Source organism: Oncorhynchus masou, chromosome 22, assembly GCF_036934945.1.
Source record: "Oncorhynchus masou masou isolate Uvic2021 chromosome 22, UVic_Omas_1.1, whole genome shotgun sequence".
Lineage (NCBI taxonomy): Eukaryota > Metazoa > Chordata > Actinopteri > Salmoniformes > Salmonidae > Oncorhynchus > Oncorhynchus masou.
The window spans coordinates 29,852,343-29,873,296 of NC_088233.1; the positions used below are offsets into that span (position 1 = coordinate 29,852,343).

The following is a 20,954-nucleotide window of genomic DNA, read 5'->3' on the forward strand; positions in this document are numbered from 1 at the left end:
GCTTGTGAAAATATTGAACAAAGTGTTGACACTAGTGCTGAATAACAACTTAAACTTACTCATAAAAACAGCAGCTCTTTGCTGTATTCGTTAAGTCTCTCTTTAGTTATGGTTTTAAACGTTTTGTAATCTCACAGTATCAACTTTGCTGTTTCCAGCCTTCTTTTTACATTCTATGGTTCGAGAAAAATGTGCAGACATGGTGATCTGAGCTTTCTGATTGGCTACAACAGTAGGCCAATTGGTGCACTTGATTTGCGCTCTGGCTCTGCCTTGGAGGCAGGGTTTTAACTTCAGACAGATGAAATGATTCCAAATTAAACACTTTGCCTTCCCGGCGCTAGGGCTGCTGAATCAAGTGCACCTTCTGCCAACAGCATGAATCAAAATAGTAACACAAGGTAGTATCGTTGGGTTTTTTACAGAAATGTTTGGAGATCGACTACGAATTCCTTGGAGATTGAGCAGACACGGTTGGTGACCACTGCTGTAGGGGGTAAAGATTTGAGTTGTAACAGCTTGAACCTTTTGAGTAACACTCCCACTAAGTCATACCTCCAATATAATTTCCCAGTGTGCCTCACCTTTTCCAGTGACTTGTAGAGTTACCACCCATGACTGTAATTGTTAGTGAAAGAAACATGGTTGTAATCTCATTCATTTTCAGTCCTGTGGCCTTCACCAAGTGAGTTCCTAGGTGGTTGCTTTATAACTATAATTTATTTATGACAATAATTATATATATCATAAAGCCTTATTCTGAGTCATAGCAAAATTGCAGTAATTCCAGATAAAAAAATCCTGATTGGAGGATCTTCCAACTGTGATTTCTGGAAAACTTGGGAAATTTACTACTAACATCTCATTTAGTTTTGAGTCAGTTCCATATTATAAGTAAAAATTACTTTTCATTGACTTTGAGTTAAATTTATTAGAACTAGTTTAGTTAATAATGCCTTGGGGTTTACTATGCAATCAGCTCTCAGTCTCACCTCAGAATTAGTATTTAAGGTTAAGTTCAGGCATGAACTCTGAATTTTTAAAATAAAAATAGAATACGGTGTCAATGTAAATAGTCCGGTGTCAACGTAAATAGTCTGGGTGGCTTTTGATGAATTGTTCACCAGTCTTATGGCTTGGGGGTAGAAGCTGTTAAGGAGCCTTTGGACCCAGACTTGGCGCTCCGATACTGCTTGCCGTGAGGTAGCAGAGACAACAGTCTATGACTTGGGTGACTGGAGTCTGACAATTGTTTGGGATTCCTCTGATACCACCTAGTATAGGCCCCAGCTTGGCCCCAATGACGTACAGGGCCGTACGCACTACCATCTGTAGCACCTTACGGTCGGATGCCAAGCAGTTGCTATACCAGGCGGTGATGCAACCGGTCAGGATGCCCTCAATGGTGCAGCTATTTGTCACACCCTGACCTTAGGTATCTATGTTTTATGTGTTATTTCAGTCAGGTCAGGGTGTGACAAGGGTGGGTATGTGTGTTTTTGTCCTGTCTAGGGTTTTTGTATATCTATGGGGGTTTTATATGTCTAGGGAATGTAGGTCTATGGTGGCCTGAATTGGTTCCCAATCAGAGGCAGCTGTTTATCGTTGTCTCTGATTGGGGATCCTATTTAGGTTGCCATTTTCCAATTTGGTTTTATGGGTTATTGTCTATGTGTAGTTGCCTGTCAGCACTCGGTTAATATAGCATCACGTTCGTTTTGTTATTTTATTTGTTTGTTTGTTCTTTCTTTATAAAAGGAAGTATGTATTCATATCACGCTGTGCCTTGGTCTCATCAATATGATGAACGTGACAGAATAACCCACAAAATAAGGACCAAGCAGTGTGTGAATAAGTAGCGGACATCCTGGTCCCGGGAGAAAGATGAGTGGAAGACACCCTGGACCTGGGAGGTGGTAATGGCAGGGGACAAGACCCTGCCATGGAAGCAGGTGGAGATAGCACAGGAGGACAGGTGACGATACGAGGAATCAAGGCAACCACAGAACCCCCCCCCCAAAAAAAAATAGGGGCAGGGGCACATGGCGGAGCCGAGGAGTAAACCAGAGCCAGTCTGGGAGAAGAAGGAGGATTCGGAGGAGAGAGAAATGGGGGAGTTGTTGAGTTGGTGGAGGACGCACGGATTTGTAATAAAATAATGTGTTGTCAGTTTGGTGCCACCTGAGTCAGCTCTCCTTACTCGTCCTGAAACGTGTGTTAAAGTTCCGGGAAACAATTGATGCCGGCTATACACACCAGGTCTCCAGTGGACCTTCAAGACCCAGTGCGTCCTGTGCCAACTCCTCGCACTCTCCCTCAAGTGAGCTTTCCCAGTCAGGTGTGTCCTGTTCCTGCTCCTCGCACTCTCCCTCATGTGCGCCTCCACAGTCCAGTACGTCCTTCTCCTCACACTCGCCCTGAGGTGTGTTACCAGCCCGGTACCACCAGTGCCGGCACCACGCACCAGGCCTACAGTGCGCCTCGGCAGTCCAGTACGCCCTGTTCTTCCTCCCCGCACTCGCCCTGAGGTGCGTGTCCCCAGCCCGGTACCACCAGTGCCAGCACCACGCACCAGGCCTACTTTGCGCCTCGGCAGTCCAGAGCGTCCGGCGACAGTACCCAATCCAGAGCGTCCGGCGACAGTACCCAATCCAGAGCGTCCGGCGACAGTACCCAGGCCAGAGCGTCCGGCGACAGTACCCAGGCCAGAGTACCCAGTCCAGAGCGTCCGGCGACAGTACCCAGTCCAGAGCGTCCGGCGACAGTACCCAGTCCAGAGTGTCCGGCGACAGTACCCAGGCCAGAGCGTCCGGCGACAGTACCCAGGCCATAGCGTCCGGCGACAGTACCCCGTCCAGAGCGTCCGGCGACAGTACCCCGTCCAGAGCGTCCGGCGACAGTACCCAGGCCAGAGCGTCCGGCGACAGTACCCAGGCCAGAGCGTCCGGCGACAGTACCCAGGCCAGAGCGTCCGGCGACAGTTCACAGACCGGAACCTCCAACGAAGGGCCACAGTTTGTGGTCTCCAGCGACGGTCCCCAGTCCAGAATATCCGGCGACGATCCATGCAGCGAGGGTCCCCAGCCCGGGGCCTACGGCGAGGGTCCGCAGTTCAGAGCCTTCTGTGATGATCCAAGGGTCAGTGCTACAAGCACGGACTCAGTGTAAAGAAGGAAAACAGAAACAGTGCTGCCACTGAGGGTAGATGCCCGCCCAGACCCTCCCTATAAGTTCAGGTTTGCGGTCGGGAGTCCGCACCTTTGTGGGGGGGGTACTGTCACACCCTGACCTTAGTTATCTATGTTTTATGTATTATTTTGGTCAGGTCAGGGTGTGACGAGGGTGGGTATGTGTGTTTTGGCCTGTCTAGGGTTTTTGAATATCTATGGGGTTTTGAATGTCTAGGAAATGTAGGTCTATGGTGGCCTGAATTGGTTCCCAATCAGAGGCAGCTGTTTATCGTTGTCTCTGATTGGGGATCCTATTTAGGTTGCCATTTCCATTTTGGTTTTGTGGGTTATTGTCTATGTGTAGTTGCCTGTCAGCACTCGGTTTTTATAGCATCATGTTCGTTTTGTTAGTTTGTTTTGTGTTCTTTCTTTATTAAAGGAAGTATCTATTCATATCACGCTGCGCCTTGGTCTCATCAATATGACGAACATGACACTGTAGAACTTTTTGAGGCTCTGGGGACCCATGCCAAATCTTTTCAGTCTCCTGAGGGGGGAAAAGGTGTTGTTGTGCCTTCTTCACAACTGTCTTAGTGTGTTTGGACCATGATATTTCATTGGTTATGTGGACACCGAGGAACTTGAAACTCTCGACCAACTCCACTACAGGCACGTCGATGTTAATGGGAGCCTGTTCGGCCCTCCTTTTCCTGTAGTCTACGATCAGCTCCGTTGTCTTGCTCACATTGAGTGACAGGTTGTTGTCCTGGCACAACACTGCCAGGTGTTTGACCTCCTCCCTATAGGATGTCTTATTGTTGTTGGTGATCATGACTACCACCATTATGTCATCAGCAAACTTAATAATGATGGTGTTGGAGTCGTGCTTGGCCACACAGTCGTGGGTGAACAGGGAGTGCAGGAGAGGACTAAGCAAGCACCCCTGAGGGGTCCCAGTGGCAGATGTGTGGTTGCCTACCCTTATCACCTGGGGACGGCCAGTAAGGAAGTCCAGGATCCAGTTGCAGAGGGAGGTGTTTGGTCCCAGGGTCATTAGCTTAGTGATGAGCTTTGTGGACAATATGGTGTTGAACCCTGAGCTTTAATCAATGAATAGCATTCTCACATAGGTGTTCATTTTGTCCAGGTGGGAAAGGGCAGTTTGGAGTGCGATTGAGATTGCATCATTTGTGGATCTGTTGGGGAGGTATGCGAATTGGAGTTGGTCGAGGGTTTCCGGGATGATGGTGTCGATATGAGCAATGACCAAATGTTGCATGTTCAATTCTCATGAGAAAGTATCATTTGCAACTACTTAGCATGTTAGCTAAGACTTAAGCTTAACCCTATAACCTAACCCCTAGCCCAGCTAACGTTAGCCACAACAACTTGGAATTCGTAAAATATGTAGGACTATTGCAAATTCGTAACATATGGTACAAATTGCAATTCCTAACATATCATTCGAATTGTAATTCGTAACATATCATACAGAATGGATGATGGACATCCACAAATTAATGGGAAACGTAACATATCAGACTAAATGGAAGAAGACAGATTAGTCTGTCCCTGAGTCCAGGTTGTTTCAACAAGTTTACAGGACATTATCCCTTGGCCAGCCAACAGCCACAATTTACCTGCGACACTGCGCGCATTATAGTCATTAATCACATAACATATTCAAACGAAGGCGAACAGCACACTGGAAACTGCTAGTGAAAGTAACACATATCTCATTAACAGTCACACTGACACACACAGAGGCTATAAATACACTGGATATGTCATGGTGAGGAGTAGGAGAAGCAGACGGTTGAAATAAGGAGAGAAACGGGACCGGTGCCCATCCTACCGCCTCTTTTGCATCTCCAGACAATCCAGACATAATAGCGCAGCGATGTAACAAGAAGTTAACCAATAAACCGGGGGAGATGGCAAGGTGCTAAACCGCAAGACTGGTCTAACCCGCTTGTAATAACAGGTTTTCCTCAAATACCATTGTTTTAGTTATTCATTGTTAGGAATGACACAAACACACAATGAATCACCTGCATTTACAGAGTCACACAACCAACACTTAGGATTTGAGAAGCTATAGGCGAGGATTAGATTAGTACTTACATGAGTTGTGTTGGAAACTGCGACGGCAGACAAATATCCGATGATATTAACAGTAAAATCAACACGGCGTGTGTTCTGTAGGTGTCCATTGCCAGGCGCCAACTCCCCGTCCAAACACACGCACGCACATTCATACACTACGCCCCTCTCCAGCTGCGTGTTTGAGTGTGTAGAATGGTCCACGCCAAGCCTGTAGTGTGTGTCACACACTCGGAGATAACCCAGCCCCGCCACCGACAATCTGATCAACTGGCATCAGCGCTCTAACAGGTACCGGATTGGTACCTCTCTCTCTGTGTCTGTCTGAGGTGATGGTAGTCACAGATACATAGCCTATCAGGGATGTTCTATTGGGTTGACATCTCTCTCTTTCGCGCGCGCGCACGCCACACACACACGCACACACACACACACACACACACACACACACACACACACACACACACACACACACACACACACACACACACACACACACACACACACACACCATATTTTACTCAGTTTGATGTAAAATCATTTCTCGGGGAGTCCTTACCAATCATCATCAATCCCCCAGACAGACAGAGAGACATAGCGACAGTGTGAGTGACAGGTAGCAGACTTGTCAGAAGACAGCGGTGACTGATAACTTATTGATCGCACCATTGAACAGACTGTTATGAGATAGTGATTTACAGTATCACATTCTTCACAACGTGATCCATCTAAAAGGTTTTACAAGATGCCCTACCTCTACAAGCGCTATGAGTGGCATGATGGCTACCATGATGATGATATGATGATGCGCCTACATAGCCTTTGGTTATTGTGCCAACAAGACAAGCATTATGTACAGCAGGGGTTACAGTAAATATGCAATCACACAATCACCTCCTCTATATGTTTTGCCTATGGGTTGTCTAAAATATTGGTGGTAGATTTAAAAATAAAATGGGCTGAGAAAACAATGTGACCAATCTACTGTATGTATTATACAGTATTTCAGGTGACAGCCAGACTGTGTTATGTGATCTAGTTCCAATTATTAGGCTCTCAGAGTCCATGTCTGGTTGGACAACAGAGGAGCCAGTCAGATAGTCCGACCCAGAGGCAGGGCAGGGTAACACATCTGGGATGCTTGGGGATTTGGTTATCAATCGTTGCTTAGCAACCACACACACCATCTCTCATCCTATCTCTCTCTCATCTCCCATTAGCATAGAGAGGAGAGACAGAGAGGGGACAGACAGAGAGGATAGACATATAGAGGAGAGACATAGAGAGGAGAGTGAGACAGAGGAAATAAGCAGAGAGAGAAAGGAAGGAGATAATAGTGCTGAAAGATAGGAGGCTGGAGGCCTTGACAGGCAATAGACCGAGATAGAGCCGCCAGTCTCTAGACTGGGGATGCAGAGGTGCTAGGCTAATGCCTGCTATACACACTCTATCAGCACAGCACACAAGTCTTTGTTCTGTGTGTTTACGTGCGTGCAAGCTGTGTGTGTGTGTCTGTGCACGTCTGCATGTACAACTTCTACTTTTCTGTCCTGTAGTCCAGTGTTTCCCTACCCTGGTCCTCCAGTACCGCCAACAGTCCACATTTCTACTGTAACCCTGGACAAACACACATGATTCAACCTGTCAACTAATCATCAAGTCCTCAATGAGTTCAATCAGGTGTGGTTGTCCCGGGCTACAATGAAACTGTGTACTGTTGGGGGTACTGGAGGACCAGGGTTGGGAAACACAACTGTAGTCCACTAGGAGCCATAACTGAGAGGATGTTGCCACCTGATGGACATGAAGTGAATATACAGGAATACGTGTTGTGCTGAAAGTTTGATTGAATACAATTGACTGTATGTACATATAAGAGCAGAAGGAAAAATAATAGTTGCAGATTACATAACACACTCAAATATGAAACCAAAAGTCCTTTAAGGTTGTGGAATAAATCTCTTTTTATATTTATTCTTTAGACTTTAGATAAACAGCCGGTTTTTACAGCACAATTTGCATAATAATATCTCAACACATCCTGTGTACAACCACAAAACCAGAACGCTAGATTCTCCATTTTTACACTGAATGAAAAACAAGACAATTTTACAAGCATAATCTTTATACAGTCGGAATACCATTTCCGATAAATCTATACATATTCTCTCTTTTTAAACATAATCTGGAAGCAAAAATATTGACAGACCATCAACAAAACATGCAACATCCAGGTTGGCTCGGTGACGTCTGCGACATGGTTGTACAGTCAGACACCCATGGGTTGACAACACAGTCTGGTCACATAAGTACCTCACACACACCACTAGAGACAGACAGACAGACAAACAGACAGACAGACAGACAGACAGACAGACAGACAGGTTTGAGTTTTTTTTGTGTTTTTTTTTACACTCACATGCTCGAATCTCAGACAATATGATTCATCAATCTCTGTAGAAAATAAAAACACTTTGTATTTACACAGATCAGATGAGTATGCCACATTCACACCCAACAGATACACGTTTGATTGGTTTCACGTTTACTAGCAACGGACTTAGGAACAATGTATATTAACTATCTAGCTAAGGGAAATCTAAGGAGACCATTAAGGGTTGTTGGACAGTCCTGGAGTTGGGCATTGAAAATAACCTCTCATTATTTTTCCTCAGACTCATCATCATTGATTTATACATACATGTGTTGGTGGTTGTATCAAACATACAGATTGATGTCTCCTTAGATTTGTGCATTGTGAATCAATATGTACCTTAAATTGTCTGTGAATGGAGATGTTGTTTTTTGTTTTTCTATTGCCTTGGAAATGAAAAAGAGTGGTGTCTGAACTTCTTCCTACAGCACCGATAACATGACTCAGCATCATCTCAACATGGACACTAAATGGAACAGATACTTAAACTTGCATGTCATGACACATTACACAGGACAATGAAATCAATCACCGATGTAATACTAAAGTGCACAAGCTTCATGTACATGATAACAGCTGTTAAGTAGTAAAAAAATCTCTCTCTATTTTTTAAATCCTTTTCTTCAATAATATATAAACCAAAATAAATTAAATTTCTATTCATAAGATACATATTTTCAGACACAATGTTCACTGATATTACATGTTAAGAAAATGCATTCAAACACAAGGTCTATGTTGCATAGAATGACTTCAACACAACCAATGGGTTTGCATACAAAACAAGGTTGGCACGACGATATCATTTTCTGTAAAACTAACCCTCTTTAAAATCATGTTTTTTTGTCTTATGAACATGTGTGACATCTTGACTCAGTGTCTGAATTTCGAGGCTCTGATATGGACTTAATTTATTAGGAAATTGCATCTGTCCTCCCTAGTTGCTCAGTGATATGCCTTCAGACACTGACAGTATGGTTGAGGGTACTAGCTCTGTAGGGTCACTTGATGAAGTTGTTCACTATGATCCACTATATAGATCACTGGCAATAATAATATACTAACAACAGTAGTGCCATATGGTTCTGAGCCCATAGATCTGGACTGTATATCAGTGTGTATCAGTGTGTCCCAGTGTGTATCAGTGTGTCCTGCCATGTTATGACTGGGACATAGGTAATGACTTAGAGCTTTGATCAGAGGCAGTGACAAAGGCTGGTTCACTGTGTTGTCGCATTACATCCACTGACACTAACTGCACAGTGTACAATTTACAGTCTACTGTTTACAGTGTACTGTTTACAGCAAGATGTTGAGTGTTCTGTTAAGCAAACTATTTTTAAATGATTTTTTTACAGAACCAGACTGTGATGTCACACACGCAGAGGACAGGTGTGTCTAACTGTTGCTTTAACATAGAATAGGTGAGCAGCCCAGCAGCCCAAACAGGGGAGCAAAGCAACTCACCTGAGAGAGGCTACACACCCCTCTGTCAGATTGCAGGTTGGTCAAGGTGGCCAGCAATCTGGGTTTTGCTCTCGAACCAAAACGATTGTTTAAGCCTCCAGTCACATGTGCGTAAGACATCACAAAAACATAACCAGTCTGATGAGTCCAGTAAAATCATGGGATCTTCCTCAGTGAGTAACATTCAGGACATAATGAGGGGAGGGGACGGAAGATTCCTACACACTGCTCTCTCACAACACAATATATCAGACTGAAATGAGTTTGAAGGGAAGGGACCTGACATCCTCTTCTATCTGTTCTCTTCTCCCCACCTGTAAGAGGAGGGATATCCATGTAGTAGTTCTCCTCTAATGTCTCAGTTGTGCTATGAGTTCTACCTTCACCATTTGAACTGCATTTTCCTATTTTCCCACTGTATAACACCCAGTATAACTGCATAACACCAGAGCTAAAGGGATCGGATTGTCTGTGCTTCTTCCATACCCTTGTCTGTACAGAATGTAGTCTTTAGAATAAACTGTACATGAGGAGACACCTCATATCGTCTGTAATATATGTATCTATGGTCATAAATAACATTTCTCTGTACACTGTGTCTCTGATATGATTCATATTCTGACATATATCTATCTAAATCTGAATGTACATGTACATCTATCTAGGTAAGGTCAAGTTGGAGTTTTATGGCTGTTGGCAACAAACTGTAACGGTACATTACTGCCACCTACTGGACTTGAGCGTTCAGGTATGGTCAGGTTTCGTTAATTACTTATCAACCATATAATTGCACTGTACTTTTTGTACACAACATAAATAGAATCTTACAACAAACATTCCATACTTTTTCAAGCAGCCAAGGACAAAAACACACAAACAAATACATCAATTTGAACCCCACTCACTGACTGACTGACTGACTGACATTTTCACAGATCAATCACAGTAATGAAAATGATCTGATAAGCCATAAACAACCGTATCAGATCCAGACAGAACAGAAATGAGTAGTTCCATCATGGTAACTATCTTTGTGATATTGCTGCCCAGTCCTGTTTGACGTCAGGTTTTGCATCCGACATGTCGAGCAGAGAGCTGAGAGGTGGTGAGATGTGTGTGTCCTCTTACAGTGGAGGACTTCTTCATTCCTCGGTGAGTGTTTGTGTGTGTGTGTGTGTGTGTGTGTGTGTGCTGGCAGTCTATCCAATCAGGGCACAGTCTCTGACAGTCTTTGGTCCAATTAAGAATCAGGGTACAGTCCATGTATGGCAGTGGGAGAGGGAACAGGAGATCAGTTCTTTCTGGGCATGTCCGTACCCGCAACCCCTCTTCCTTCCCTCTTATCTCTTCTTCTCCTCCCCCTCTCTTTTCTTTTCATACAGAATAACACAAAGGGGATGAAGGGCACTGTGTAACTCAACTCCTTTACTCCTCATCTTGACAAAGAACAGCAATTGACCAAGAGTATTCATTGATCTTCACTGACCTCTGGTTGACCCCTCGGTGTCCTCTCAAGTCGATCTCTCATGACTGGTTGTGTGTGGAGCTGACCAGCAGCTTGTGCCAGCTGACCACCCTCTTCCTCATGTCCACCTTGTCCAGCCAGATGTAGGCCTCTCCTATCAGGGTCTTCTTCATAAACTTACCCCCGTTAGACACCAAGAACAACTAGGGACAGGGGGAACACACACACATACTTGTAGTGTCCTGTGTGTTTGTTTGTGTTTGTCTGTGTGCGTTCATGCGCGTGTGTAAAAAGTACTGGTATTACAGAACAGTCATAGGGGCTGTTGGAACAATAAAAAATCTGCATAAAGCAGGACACCAGAGTAAAAAGACACAAGGTGTTAGAGTGTGTATGTTACCTGCAGGGAGTGTCCGGTGGGGTTGAGGCTGAACCTAAAGGTCTCGTTGAAGGAGGGTTCTCTGTCGTGACGACACACTCTGGTCTTCTTCTTGATAATCCTCTTCTGAGTCGCCACGTTCACCACATACAGCTTCACATAGAGATCTACAGACAGACACACAGTCAGACGGTCAGACAGTCAGTGATGCAGACAGACAGACACACAGTCAGACGATCAGTGAGGCAGACACACACACACACACACACAGTTACCTGGTAGGTGGTCTGGGCTCTTGAATTTGTAAGTGATGTTTCTACACTGTAGTACTTCCAGGATCAGCTGGTCTCCCTCTTGTTTCACCTCCTTCTTCAGAGCAACCTTGATCTCACCCATCACCTGGGTCTTACCCCCACCCCCTGGAAGAGGAGGGACAGAAGGGGTAGGAGGGAACAAGGGGGTTGGCAGCAAGGGACAGAGTGAGAGAGAGACAGAGGCGAAGTTACAGCGAGATACACACACCCTTCCTCTCTGCAGTTGTAAATTATTCAACACCAACGCATTATTGACATACTGCCTGCACCAAAATGGATCCAGGGGAGGACTCTCCTCTCTCCAGTTTCACTAAACTCAGTTCTGAACCCACAACCATTCTCCGCCAAGTCACTGTGGCTGTAACTCGGTTAGAGGTCAGGTTGGGAACGCTCATTTCCAGTAAATGTTCGAGAGGTCAGTTGCCAATGATAATGAACCTTTGAACTGGCTGCCCAGTTGTGCACTAAGATGGCCTCTAGTCTATTGTTATGGAGTGAAACTGGAGAAACTGAGAGAAAGAGAGAGGCACCATGACATCTGAGCTATCTGACTCCTAGATATAGTTAAGACACAGAGAGCAAGATAGTTACTTCCTATGTATGGGACCAGGCATTTAGAGGTAGGCTGTTGGTGTTATTTCCTGTTCAGTCCAGCAGATGGCAGACATGTAAAGACAAAGTTTATTGGGAGAAACAGGCACATGCACGCGCGCGCGCACACACACACACACACACACACACACACACAGTCTTACCCTCGCTGTCTGATAGCGAGAGTGGCAGTCCTCTAAACTTGTCAGGACCGTTGGGGATGATTTTCCCTCTGTTGGAAATGAACACACATTAGATCCACAGATACAAAACATGTATGTGATACATCATCCACCACCACATTTAACACAAGTCTTCAGGTCTTAGGTGAGGTCACCCATCACGCTAGCACCACCCCACACAAACAGGCTGTTTACTCACATGCATGGGACCTGGAAGATGGCACTGTCCACCCCTGTGCCAGCCCCCTCGTCTCCATCCAGACCCCCATACCCCTCCATCAGACTGGGGGCTGAGGACACCACCGGCCCAGACACATCCCCCAACCTGTGTCCTGGTCCTACAGAGGGTCGGGGGAAAGAGAGAGAGGAGGGGCAGTGAATGACGGCATGTGTGTCATTGTAGGAGGGAGAGAAAGTGAGATTAATTTCACTACCTTGATAATGTGTGTCCATAATATTCTATAAACTATAATATAAAAAAGGTTACTACTATTCTCATATACAGTGCCTTGCGAAAGTATTCGGCCCCCTTGAACTTTGCGACCTTTTGCCACATTTCAGGCTTCAAACATAAAAATATAAAACTGTATTTTTTTGTGAAGAATCAACAACAAGTGGGACACAATCATGAAGTGGAACGACATTTATTGGATATTAACTTTTTTAACAAAACTTTAACAAAACTGAAAAATTGGGCGTGCAAAATTATTCAGCCCCTTTACTTTCAGTGCAGCAAACTCTCCAGAAGTTCAGTGAGGATCTCTGAATGATCCAATGTTGACCTAAATGACTAATGATGATAAATACAATCCACCTGTGTGTAAGAAAATCTCTGTATAAATGCACCTGCACTGTGATAGTCTCAGAGGTCCGTTAAAAGCGCAGAGAGCATCATGAAGAACAAGGAACACACCAGGCAGGTCCGAGATACTATTGTGAAGAAGTTTAAAGCCGGATTTGGATACAAAAAGATTTCCCAAGCTTTAAACATCCCAAGGAGCACTGTGCATGCGATAATATTGAAATGGAAGGAGTATCAGACCACTGCAAATCTACCAAGACCTGGCCGTCCCTCTAAACTTTCAGCTCATACAAGGAGAAGACTGATCAGAGATGCAGCCAAGAGGCCCATGATCACTCTGGATGAACTGCAGAGATCTACAGCTGAGGTGGGAGACTCTGTCCATAGGACAACAATCAGTCGTATATTGCACAAATCTGGCCTTTATGGAAGTGTTGCAAGAAGAAAGCCATTTCTTAAAGATATCCATAAAAAGTGTTGTTTAAAGTTTGCCACAAGCCACCTGGGAGACACACCAAACATGTGGAAGAAGGTGCTCTGGTCAGATGAAACCAAAATGGAACTTTTTGGCAACAATGCAAAACGTTATGTTTGGCGTAAAAGCAACACAGCTCATCACGCTGAACACACCATCCCCACTGTCAAACATGGTGGTGGCAGCATCATTGTTTGGGCTTGCTTTTCTTCAGCAGGGACAGGGAAGATGTTTAAAATTGATGGGAAGATGTATGGAGCCAAATACAGGACCATTCTGGAAGAAAACCTGATGGAGTCTGCAAAAGACCTGAGACTGGGATGGAGATTTGTCTTCCAACAAGACAATGATCCAAAACATAAAGCAAAATATACAATGGAATTGTTCAAAAATAAACATATCCAGGTGTTAGAATGGCCAAGTCAAAGTCCAGACCTGAATCCAATCGAGAATCTGTGGAAAGAACTGAAAACTGCTGTTCACAAATGCTCTCCATCCAACCTCACTGAGCTTGAGCTGTTTTGCAAGGAGGAATGGGAAAACATTTCAGTCTCTCGATGTGCAAAACTGATAGAGACATACCCCAAGCGACTTACAGCTGTAATCGCAGCAAAAGGTGGCGCTACAAAGTATTAACTTAAGGGGGCTGAATAATTTTGCACGCCCAATTTTTCAGTTTTTGATTTGTTAAAAAAGTTTGAAATATGATTGTGTCCCACTTGTTGTTGATTCTTCACAAAAAAATACAGTTTTATATATTTATGTTTAAAGCCTGAAATGTGGCAAAAGGTCACAAAGTTCAAGGGGGCCGAATACTTTCGCAAGGCACTGTATGAATGTGAATGTAAATGTTGTAGCTACATCAGTGGTCACAGTGTTTATTTATTTGATTATGTGGATCTCCATTAGCTTTTCCTTCTGGTGTCCATAACAACAAAAAAGTGTTCAATGAACATACCCTGCCTAAGCTTACAGGTAATAATACATTTACTGACAAACAGACTAAAACAAACATGGGTGACACTTTCCTTAATTAACAATCTATCATGATGTAGCTATAATGCATTGTAAGACCTGTCATGAGCATGTATGGCCCATTTACAATGTCTTCTCACCCCTTAGATGCGACAGCTCGCTCCGGGTTGGAGCGAGCGGTCGCATCTACACTTCGGTCCGCAGGTAGTATAACTTTTCATTACATTTTCATTACATTTCATTATAGTACAACGGTTTGATTTGTCTAATCTTAGCAATTTCTTCTTAGCTAGCTACATAGCCGTCTTTGTATCAAAGATAATTGCGTAATTATCGTATTTCGTCGTCCTAACGTAGTCTACACTGCTATCTGCCCAGCAGCTAGCTAAGCAGCTAGCTAACGTCCACCGTCCACCAGCACTGTAGAAACTATTACACTCAACTGAACGACTCGATTAGTGTAGTGTTAGCTAGCTACATAGTTGTCTTTGCTGTCTTCGTTTCCAAGATAATTGTGTAGTTTAGAGTGTGTAGACTTAGAGTGATTATCTTAATTTACCGAGGTTAGCTAGCCAGCTATTTGTCGTCCTTAACGTAGGAGATACTGCTAGCTAGCTAGCCAACAGCTAGCCAACCTCTACCGAATAGAACTTCAACTACCCGGTCAACATTCCGCTTCGCTCCACAGGTAGTATCACATTTTCATTACACTTCATTACAGTACAACGGTTTGATTTGTTTGATCGTAGCTAGCTAGCTACATAGCCGTCTTTGTATCTAAGACAATTGTGTAGTCTAGAGCGATTTTCTAGGTTTAGCTAGCCAGCTATTGTCGTTCTTTTAACGTAACGTAACGCAATCAACACTGCTAGCTAGCCAGCTAGCCCCCGAATAGCAGCACTGTAGAAACTATTACACTCGACGGAACAACTTGATTAGTGTAGTGATTAGTGTAGTGTCAACAACGCAGCCACTGCCAGCTAGCCTACTCCAGCAGTACTGTATCATTTCAATCATTTTAGTCAATAAGATTCTTGCTACGTAAGCTTAACTTTCTGAACATTCGAGACGTGTAGTCCACTTGTCATTCCAATCTCCTTTGCATTAGCGTAGCCTCTTCTGTAGCCTGTCAACTATGTGTCTATCTATCCCTGTTCTCTCCTCTCTGCACAGACCATACAAACGATCCACACCGCGTGGCCGCGGCCACCCTAATCTGGTGGTCCCAGCGCGCACGACCCACGTGGAGTTCCAGGTCTCCGGTAGCCTCTGGAACTGCCGATCTGCGGCCAACAAGGCAGAGTTCATCTCAGCCTATGCCTCTCTCCAGTCCCTCGACTTCTTGGCACTGACGGAAACATGGATCACCACAGATAACACTGCTACTCCTACTGCTCTCTCTTCGTCCGCCCACGTGTTCTCGCACACCCCGAGAGCTTCTGGTCAGCGGGGTGGTGGCACCGGGATCCTCATCTCTCCCAAGTGGTCATTCTCTCTTTCTCCCCTTACCCATCTGTCTATCGCCTCCTTTGAATTCCATGCTGTCACAGTTACCAGCCCTTTCAAGCTTAACATCCTTATCATTTATCGCCCTCCAGGTTCCCTCGGAGAGTTCATCAATGAGCTTGATGCCTTGATAAGCTCCTTTCCTGAGGACGGCTCACCTCTCACTGTCCTGGGCGACTTTAACCTCCACACGTCTACCTTTGACTCATTCCTCTCTGCCTCCTTCTTTCCACTCCTCTCCTCTTTTGACCTCACCCTCTCACCTTCCCCCCCTACTCACAAGGCAGGCAATACGCTCGACCTCATCTTTACTAGATGCTGTTTTTCCACTAACCTCATTGCAACTCCCCTCCAAGTCTCCGACCACTACCTTGTATCCTTTTCCCTCTCGCTCTCATCCAACACTTCCCACACTGCCCCTACTCGGATGGTATCGCGCTGTCCCAACCTTCGCTCTCTCTCCCCCGCTACTCTCTCCTCTTCCATCCTATCATCTCTTCCCTCTGCTCATACCTTCTCCAACCTATCTCCTGATTCTGCCTCCTCAACCCTCCTCTCTTCCCTTTCTGCATCCTTTGACTCTCTATGTCCCCTATCCTCCAGGCCGGCTCGGTCCTCCCCTCCCGCTCCGTGGCTCGACGACTCATTGCGAGCTCACAGAACAGTGCTCCGGGCAGCCGAGCGGAAATGGAGGAAAACTCGCCTCCCTGCGGACCTGGCATCCTTTCACTCCCTCCTCTCTACATTTTCCTCCTCTGTCTCTGCTGCTAAAGCCACTTTCTACCACTCTAAATTCCAAGCATCTGCCTCTAACCCTAGGAAGCTCTTTGCCACCTTCTCCTCCCTCCTGAATCCTCCTCCCCCTCCCCCTCCTCCCTCTCTGCAGATGACTTCGTCAACCATTTTGAAAAGAAGGTCGACGACATCCGATCCTCGTTTGCTAAGTCAAACGACACCGCTGGTTCTGCTCACACTGCCCTACCCTGTGCTCTGACCTCTTTCTCCCCTCTCTCTCCAGATGAAATCTCGCTTCTTGTGACGGCCGGCCGCCCAACAACCTGCCCGCTTGACCCTATCCCCTCCTCTCTTCTCCAGACCATTTCCGGAGACCTTCTCCCTTACCTCACCTCGTTCATCAACTCATCCCTGACTGCTGGCTACGTCCCTTCCGTCTTCAAGAGAGCGAGAGTTGCACCCCTTCTGAAAAAACCTACACTCGATCCCTCCGATGTCAACAACTACAGACCAGTATCCCTTCTTTCTTTTCTCTCCAAAACTCTTGAACGTGCCGTCCTTGGCCAGCTCTCCCGCTATCTCTCTCAGAATGACCTTCTTGATCCAAATCAGTCAGGTTTCAAGACTAGTCATTCAACTGAGACTGCTCTTCTCTGCATCACGGAGGCACTCCGCACTGCTAAAGCTAACTCTCTCTCCTCTGCTCTCATCCTTCTAGATCTATCGGCTGCCTTCGATACTGTGAACCATCAGATCCTCCTCTCCACCCTCTCCGAGTTGGGCATCTCCGGCGCGGCCCACGCTTGGATTGCGTCCTACCTGACAGGTCGCTCCTACCAGGTGGCGTGGCGAGAATCTGTCTCCTCGCCACGCGCTCTCACCACTGGTGTCCCCCAGGGCTCTGTTCTAGGCCCTCTCCTATTCTCGCTATACACCAAGTCACTTGGCTCTGTCATAACCTCACATGGTCTCTCCTATCATTGCTATGCAGACGACACACAATTAATCTTCTCCTTTCCCCCTTCTGATGACCAGGTGGCGAATCGCATCTCTGCATGTCTGGCAGACATATCAGTGTGGATGACGGATCACCACCTCAAGCTGAACCTCGGTAAGACGGAGCTGCTCTTCCTCCCGGGGAAGGACTGCCCGTTCCATGATCTCGCCATCACGGTTGACAACTCCATTGTGTCCTCCTCCCAGAGCGCTAAGAACCTTTGCGTGATCCTGGACAACACCCTGTCGTTCTCAACTAACATCATGGCGGTGGCCCGTTCCTGTAGGTTCATGCTCTACAACATCCGCAGAGTACGACCCTGCCTCACACAGGAAGCGGCGCAGGTCCTAATCCAGGCACTTGTCATCTCCCGTCTGGATTACTGCAACTCGCTGTTGGCTGGGCTCCCTGCCTGTGCCATTAAACCCCTACAACTCATCCAGAACGCCGCAGCCCGTCTGGTGTTCAACCTTCCCAAGTTCTCTCACGTCACCCCGCTCCTCCGCTCTCTCCACTGGCTTCCAGTTGAAGCTCGCATCCGCTACAAGACCAAGGGGCTTGCCTACGGAGCTGTGAGGGGAACGGCACCGCAGTACCTCCAGGCTCTGATCAGGCCCTACACCCAAACAAGGGCACTGCGTTCATCCACCTCTGGCCTGCTCGCCTCCCTACCACTGAGGAAGTACAGTTCCCGCTCAGCCCAGTCAAAACTGTTCGCTGCTCTGGCCCCCCAATGGTGGAACAAACTCCCTCACGACGCCAGGACAGCGGAGTCAATCACCACCTTCCGGAGACACCTGAAACCCCACCTCTTCAAGGAATACCTAGGATAGGATAAGTAATCCTTCTCCCCCCCCTTAAATGATTTAGATGCACTATTGTAAAGTGGCTGTTCCACTGGATGTCAGAAGGTGAATTCACCAATTTGTAAGTCGCTCTGGATAAGAGCGTCTGCTAAATGACTTAAATGTAATGTAAATGTTATAAAGGGTCATACATCCTTTTAACAATATATAAAGCATTATAACTGAACGATTTATGTAAAGTGTTACTGATACATATAAACCATGGAATAAACATGATGTAATAGCAAAGTACGTACAGGTGACATAAATATAATAATAATTTATAAACATGCTAAAATAATAGTTATGGTAATTACTTGAATAGATGGGCATATTTATTATGATTTTTAACTTCATTTTTTTTACCCCAATTTCATGATATCCAATTGGTAGTTACAGTCTTGTCCCATCGCTGCAACCCCCATAGGGACTCAGAAGAGGAGAAGGTCTAGAGCCATGCGTCCTCTGAAACATGACCCTGCCAAGCCACACTGCTTCTTGACACACTGCTCGCTTAACCTGGAAGCCAGCCACACCATACAACTGGCGACACGAGTCAGTGTGCATGCGCCCGGACGGCCAAACCCTCCCCTAACCGGGACAACGCTGGGCCAATTGCACGTCATTTCATGGGTCTCCTGGTCGCGGCCGGCTGTGACACAGCCTGGGATCAAACCCGGGTCTGTAGTGACCCTCTAGCACTGCGATGCAGTGCTTAAGACCGCTGTGCCACAAGGGAGGCAGCATTAATTATGAATTTAAATAAATACCAAAGCAATTATTGAGATGTTTTTGACTATTTACACATATATATCAAAACTCTAAATGGTTTACATGATCATTAAGTTGTATTATGTTTCTTAATGATACTATGCTTGTCTAGAGGAGAGAAAGGCCTGAAGTTTGATTAGTGAGGTTATATTATATTATTCTTGTTTATAATTTCTATACTCCCGTCCTGTTGTCTCACCTTCCCCAGACACTGCTGTTCCCCTGAAGGTCAGACTCCTTTCTGTACTCTCATTGGCCGGTGAGTGTAGAGTCAGTTTCCTGTTGCCCTTTGTCCCCCATGCTGCTGTGTCTGTACTTCCTGGTGTGTCTGGTCAGTGCCAGGTGGCGTTTATAAACTCATCACGTCGGGGGTGGGAAGGGAGGAAGGGCTACTGGTAGACTATACATCTCAGGGTGTTTGTATCATTACATTGGACACATTGAGGGGTCAGGGGTCACACACACACTCACACTTGCTCACACACACCTACGGGGGCTTGACCTTTTCCAATGAAAGGGCAGTTAGGGGATTGAACAAGACACACAAACCAACACCAGGAGAGGGGGGGGGGACTGCATGTCACAACCTGGGGGTCAAGCTCTATCATGGTTTCTAGACCTGGAGGATGGATAGGGGATCACACTGGGAGACAGTAGAAACCATGTAGGAGAGAGACATGTATATCCTCACTCTATTTAGACTGGGAACTGTGGCTGTTTCGTCTCTGTCCTGTGTGTTACTGTTCATACTCTGGGCTATTGTGAGTGTCTGATGTGTGTATGATGGAAATCTGCTCACTCTGAGCCCAAACAGTGCTGTGCCCTACTTTCCCCAACCCAGCAGACGTCGCAGTAACGTCAGAGAAACGGAGCACCATACACATTTTCAGTGTTTAGTGTGAGAACAGCAGTTTATAAATTCATTTTTAATATGGATTTTTGATTGAGATGTTTTCTCCACAGGCCAGGGTCTACTATAAGATCTGCCATGCAATGTTTTAGTGATGGACTCTGACTAGATCAGTGGGTGTTACACCCCTAGAGCAAACAAGAAAACCCAACAGAATAGAACTTAGAGGAACCATCTAATTGCTTAGAAGAACCAATCAGAAGGCCAGAACAGAAGGGAGAGGAAAAGAAGAGAAAAGAAGGAGTGATAGAACAAGAGGAGAGATAAACGGAGAGATGATGAGCTAGCATGCGTGGCAGAGCCGAGAGGAAGTATGTCACAGGAAGGGGTGGGGATTACTTGGTTGGAGGCGGGACTGTTGCACGGCAGCCTCGGCGGCAGCTATAGCTATCCCAGCATCCTCCAGGTGGGCTTGCGTGACGCTGCTCTTGCTCTGGCTGCGGGATGGACCATGGGAACGAAGCTGGCCGTCTGAAGAAGACTTAGAGCTGCCTGGACTACTGTGGGATTTCTCTAGAGTCACCATCTGCATGTCTGGGAGAGGTAGGAGGAGGGAGGAGTGGGAGGAGGAGGGAGGAGAGGGAGGAGGTAGTGATAGAGAGAGGGAGAGGAGATAGAGGAGATAAAGGGAAAGTCGGTAACAATAGTCACTAAAAGAGCCATGTAGTAGTTACACATTTGTACTGTGGCAAAAACATAAAAATAGAATAACCTTGACTTCCTTGAACTAACACCCCACCCTTTCTTACTAGCACTGACTTTGCTGATAGCTATTTTATTGAGAAGAAATTGTATTACTCTGACTGTGATATGTGGTCGTCTCACCTACAGTA

The 20,954-nt window shown here is 45.9% G+C and overlaps 1 protein-coding gene across 1 annotated transcript in view; it reads right to left on the minus strand.

Annotated features, from left to right (window-relative positions):
- Positions 1-7,212: 7,212 nt before the first annotated feature.
- Positions 7,213-20,954, minus strand: part of LOC135508815 (protein piccolo-like) — a 118,300-nt gene continuing 104,558 nt past the window's right edge. The window contains exons 33-38 of the mRNA XM_064929027.1: positions 20,461-20,655; positions 12,305-12,443; positions 12,088-12,155; positions 11,294-11,437; positions 11,040-11,185; positions 7,213-10,842 (exon numbers count right to left, since the gene is read on the minus strand). Of these exons, the coding sequence (XP_064785099.1) occupies positions 10,699-10,842; positions 11,040-11,185; positions 11,294-11,437; positions 12,088-12,155; positions 12,305-12,443; positions 20,461-20,655 (836 nt within the window). The 3' untranslated portion in view covers positions 7,213-10,698. The remainder of the gene's footprint in view (positions 10,843-11,039; positions 11,186-11,293; positions 11,438-12,087; positions 12,156-12,304; positions 12,444-20,460; positions 20,656-20,954) is intronic.